The 5299-nt window shown below is 44.8% G+C and overlaps 1 protein-coding gene across 1 annotated transcript; it reads left to right on the plus strand.

Moving 5' to 3' along the window:
* The first annotated feature begins 242 nt into the window (after positions 1-242).
* LOC147626817 (uncharacterized) lies at positions 243-4636 on the plus strand. Its single transcript, XM_086816076.1, has 10 exons — positions 243-548; positions 647-1255; positions 1360-1551; positions 1783-1942; positions 2073-2158; positions 2498-2524; positions 2617-2748; positions 3602-4077; positions 4179-4230; positions 4295-4636. Exons 1-10 carry the CDS (start codon positions 243-245, stop codon positions 4634-4636), a joined length of 2382 nt encoding a protein of 793 aa, XP_086672202.1.
* Positions 4637-5299: the final 663 nt, after the last annotated feature.

A 5299-nucleotide genomic window follows, 5' to 3' on the forward strand; every position in this document is an offset into this window, starting at 1 on the left:
ACGGTTGGATGGTTCCCATTGAGGTCCTTATGTATTGATTTGGTACTGATATTGTTGACATATGCTTGGACATTGGGTGCACATGCTTTATGCCTCATTTTTAGGCTGAACAGATCAGTCTATACAGGCATTTTGGTGCTATTTACAGTGAACAGCAGATCTTGCTAATCAGTTTGCATCTCTTCTTGGTCACTTGTTTTTTAACATATTTGGCTTGTCTTCTTGTCATTTGAGCTGCAATTATGGTTGCTGACAGTAGTCATCTTATGCACATCAAGAAGCTTGAAGGGGCACATAACTTTGCAATTTGGCCAAAGGAGTGCTACAATGTCTTGGTGCAAAAGAAACAGGTGAAGCCTATCAAGTTGAAAGGAGCACGACCAGCGGACATAGAGCAAGAGGATTGGGATGAGCTGAATGAGCTGGCTCGTTCGACCATTGAGCTTTCAGTTTCTGATGCTTTGTTGTTCAACATAGAAGGGCTCGGTTCTCTGCCTATACCATTTGGAAGCGACTGGAGGAATTGTATGCTCAGAAGAATGCTGCAAGTAAAGTCTATTGGCTGAAGAAATTGATGGATTTACGCATGAAGGAGGGGACAGCCATGTCTGTACACCTTAGTGAGTTTAATTCCATTTTCAGCCAGCTGGTTGCCTTGAAGTTCAATATCGATGATGAGTTCATCAAGGCTACTTTTATGTTATATACTCTACCTGAAAGCTGGGATACTTTCAGGACAACCATGAGCAACTCGAATGCTATGCTGCTGTACTCTGATGTAGAGAGTTCTCTACTTATGGAAGAGATGAATCGGCAGAACAATGCATCTAACAAGTCGTCTAGTGCTTTGCATACTAGAGGCAGGTCTCAGCAGAGGGGGAAATCTGAAAGCAAAGGACGCAGTAAATCTCGTGGGAAAGATGCGGAGTGCTACCATTGTGGCAAGAAAGGACACTTTAAGCGAGAATGCTTTAAGTGGAAGAAAGAGAAAGGAAAGAGTAAGAAGACTAATGATAGCAAGGATGAGAAGAAGGACAGCCAGCCAGCTAAGAAGAGTAGTGTCAAGATTGAAGAAGTGAATGTAGTCAGCCATGAGAGCGACAGTGGTAATGATGTACTCCTTGTCTCTTCTTGCTTTAGTGCACATGCCTTGGTAGCAGATACGGATGATGACATGCATACCTGGATCTTGGATTCAGGTGGCTCATTTCATGTCACTCCTCATCTCGTGAGTGGTTCTCAGACTACACTGGGGGTAGACATGGTGTTGTCCACTTGGGGGACAACTATGCATGTGACATTGCAGGCATTGGCAGTGTGCAGCTGTAGTTTCAGCATGGATCTATCTTTACTCTTCAGAATGTACGGCATGTACCCCAACTCAAGAAGAGCTTGATCAGTACTAGGCAGCTAGATGATGATGGTTTTCATACCACATTTGGTGATGGGAAATGGAAGATCTGTAAGGGATCTAGGGTTATTGCCAGAGGCTCAAAGAGTGATACTTTGTATCCGCTACATGTATCTACTGTGCGTGACCATGTTGTTGCCGTGAGACTGAGGAGCCAAGTGTTTCCTTGTGGCATGGCCAATTGGGACACATGAGTTAGATTGGAATGAAAGTACTTACTCGTTTGGGTTATTTGCCTTGTCTTCGATATGCTGATTTTGAGCACTGTGATCATTGTGTTTATGGGTGGTAAGCATGCACAAACTTCACATAAAAAGTCTCTTTCATTGAAATCTTTGCCTTTAGAGTTAGTACATTCAGATGTATGTCAGATGCCACGGTTATCTCTACTAGGGGGAAAGAAATGCTTTGTCACCTTTGTCACCTTTGTCAATGATGCTACACGGAAAGTCTGGGTGTACCCTATTGGTAGTAAGACTGAGGTTCTTGACAAATTTAAGAAATTCCTGGAATTGGTTGAGAACATGACTGGTAAGACATTTAAGTGTCTTCACTCTGACAATGGTGGGGAATACGTGTCTAAAGCATATGAATCGGACCATTCAGGATAAGGTCCGTACTATGCTGTCTCATGCTGCATTACCCCATAGTTTTTGGGCAGAGGCTGTTATGACAGCCGTTCACTTGATTAATCAGTCTCACCGAACAGGTCTTTGGGTGGGAGAGTCCCTCAGGAAGAGTGGTCAGGCAAGCCACCTTCATATTATCATCTAAGAGTGTTTGGCTGCGAGGCCTTTGCGCATGTCTGTAAGGAGGAACACAGCAAACTTCAGCCAAAGTCTTGTAAATGCATTTTCCTAGGATATGGTGACAAGGGTGAAATGGGGTATAGGTTATGGGATCCCGAGAAAAGGAAAATAGTACGCAGTAATGATGTAATCTTCCGTGAAGATCGCATGCATAAGCAGCCCGAAAATACAGAGGAGGTCAGAAGGGTTGTTTTCAGGAAAGATATACGTGTTGGACAACAAATTGTGCCCAGTAGACAATAGCGAATACCTGCTGTAAATGACCTTGAAAATGCAGGGAATGATGCTAAAAATGGTTGGCAAGGTATTGCCCATGATGCCCCATAGTCTCAGCATGAAAACATGCAGTTTGGACAGCCAGATGTGGCTGGATAGCATGCGGAAATTTGAGGACAGCAAGTTGTAAATGCAGATTTGCAGGCCCCACAGCTCGCAAATGCTGAACCTTCGCTTTGCAGGTCGACCCGACCTTCAAGACCACTTGATAGGTTTGTTCCTGGTGCTCATTATGTTGCTGATTATGTCATGGTAACTGACTATGGTGAGCCATCATGCTTCAAGGAAGCAATGACTAGATAGGATAGCAAGAAGTGGTTCAAAGCTATGCTGTCAGAGATGGAATCTCTTGAAAAGAATGGTACTTGGGATTTGGTGCATCTGCCTAAAGGGCAGAAGATTCTTCCATGCAAGTGGGTTTATAAGATTCTTCCATGCAAGTGGGTTTATAAGATGAAAGTCACTTCTGGTTCCATGCAAGTGGGTTTATAAGATGAAAGTCACTTCTGGTTCCATGCAAGTGGGTTTATAAGATGAAAGTCACTTTTGGTTCCATGCAAGTGGGTTTATAAGATGAAAGTCACTTCTGGTTCCATGCAGGTGGGTTTATAAGATGAAAGTCACTTCTGGTTCCTCACCAAAGTACAAAGCACGGCTGGTTGCAAAGGGGTAAAGCAGGAACATGGGATTGACTTTGATGAGATCTTCTCTCCTGTAGTCAAGATGACTACTTTGAGAACCATCTTGGGCTTGGTTGCAGCCGAGGATATGAAACTCATCCAGATGGATGTAAAGACTGCATTCTTACATGGTGATCTGCATGAGGACATATATATGCAGTAGCCTGAGGGTTTTGTGGCAAAGGGCAAAGAGCAGAACCATCTTGGGCTTGGTTGTAGCCGAGGATATGGAACTCATCCAGATGGATGTAAAGACTGCATTCTTACATGGTGATCTGCATGAGGACATATATATGCAGTAGCCTGAGGGTTTTGTGGCAAAGGGCAAAGAGCAGATGATATGTAAACTCAAGAGGAGTTTGTATGGGCTGAAACTGGCACCTCGAGAATGGTATCACAAGTTTGATACATTCATGCAATCTCAGGGCTTTCACTGGAGTCAAGTGGATCACTGCTTATATACGAAGAAGACAGTAGATGGCAGCGTGATTATCTTGGTCTTGTATGTGGATGACATGCTGATTGTTGCAGGCAGGGATGTTCATGTCTTGGACTCTCTGCTGAAGCAAAGTCTACATGGCAGCTTTGACATGAAGGATCTTGGTGATGCAAATCATATTCTTGGGATAGGGATACTCAGGGATAGACCAAAGGGGCTTCTCTATCTATCCCAGCAGGAGTATGTATCCAAGGTTTTGCAGCGTTTCAATATGGAGGGGGGGGAAGCAATTGGAGTTCCATTGCCTCCATATGTGAAACTCAGTGCAGAGGATAGCCCTACATCTGATGATAAGAAGGCTGAAATGGCCAAGATTCCATGTGCTTCAGCTGTTGGTAGTTTGATGTATGCTATGGTTGCTACACGTCCTGACATTGCCTTTGCAGTGGGAGTGCTTAGCAGGTACATGGCAAACCCTGGCAAGAAGCACTAGGAAGCAGTGAAAGGTATTATGAGATACCTCAAAGGCACAAAGGATTTGTGCATTTGCTTTGGTAAAGCAGAAGGCATCTGTCGTTGGCTTTACAGATGCAAACTATGCTGGACATGCGGACTGTAGGAAGTCCACCTCAGGGTATGTATTTACCTTCACGGGGGGATCAGTCTCTTGGATATCCAGGTTGCAGAAGTGTGTTGCACTGTCTACTATAGAGGCAGAGTATATGGCTGCCACACTGAGGCATGCAAAGAGGCCTTATGGCTGTCACGTTTGATTACTGAGCTTGGTATTACCGAGGTTCCTGTCCTCCACTGTGATAGTCAGAGTGCTATCATGTTAGCACGAAACCCTGTCTTTCATGCAAAGAGAAAGCACATACAGGTGAAGTATCATTTCATCAGGGAGGTACTTGACAGCAAGAGCATTGAGCTGGTCAAGGTACACACTGATGATAACCTTGTAGACCTTCTCATCACAAAGGGTCTTCCAGAGCAGAGCGGTTTGCCCATTGCCGACAAATGATGGGGATTGGATAGTTATAGTCTCTTCAGCTTTGTACATACTTAGACTTAGCTGATTCTTTTTCCTCTACCTTTGGGCACATTGCCTTTAGGGAGGAGGTTGTTGGAAATAAAGGGCAATGTACCTGACCACTGGGCCTGCCCGCCCGACATTGTACTCTATGTACTATATACCTATCCAGAAAACCAAAAAGAGGTACACTATTGTACCCTCACACTGTGTCATTGTCTCTCTCTCTCTCTCACCTGCATAGCATCCACCATTGAAGCTCCGTTCTCTCTTCGATCCGCGCACTTCAGACTAGAGGCTCAGTGCATGGACAAACCACCTTTCCTAGAGAAATACCCAACATCCCCTACCCATTCACAAACAAGCCTTGCTTCAAGACTGTGAAGCTTTATCCTGGGAAACACACAATCAGACGAGCTTTACCCACCTCGAGGAGCATGCCTAGGATACCATATGAAGCACAACCCAATTCTCCCATGAGACAAGGACCCCCAATGGTATATTATCCAACTGGCCAATCTCCCCCACTTATTATTCCCCAGCCAGCACCCGCTCTAGCCATGGCAGGGCTAACCCTTGAAATGTTAAGGATAGCCATGAAAATAGGGAGGGGGATAGCTGCCAGCATCACGCCCCCAACACCAACTCAGCCTA

Source organism: Cibotium barometz, chromosome 21 (genome assembly GCF_041138505.1).
Source record: "Cibotium barometz isolate CiBa-2024 chromosome 21, ASM4113850v1, whole genome shotgun sequence".
Taxonomy (NCBI): domain Eukaryota; kingdom Viridiplantae; phylum Streptophyta; class Polypodiopsida; order Cyatheales; family Cibotiaceae; genus Cibotium; species Cibotium barometz.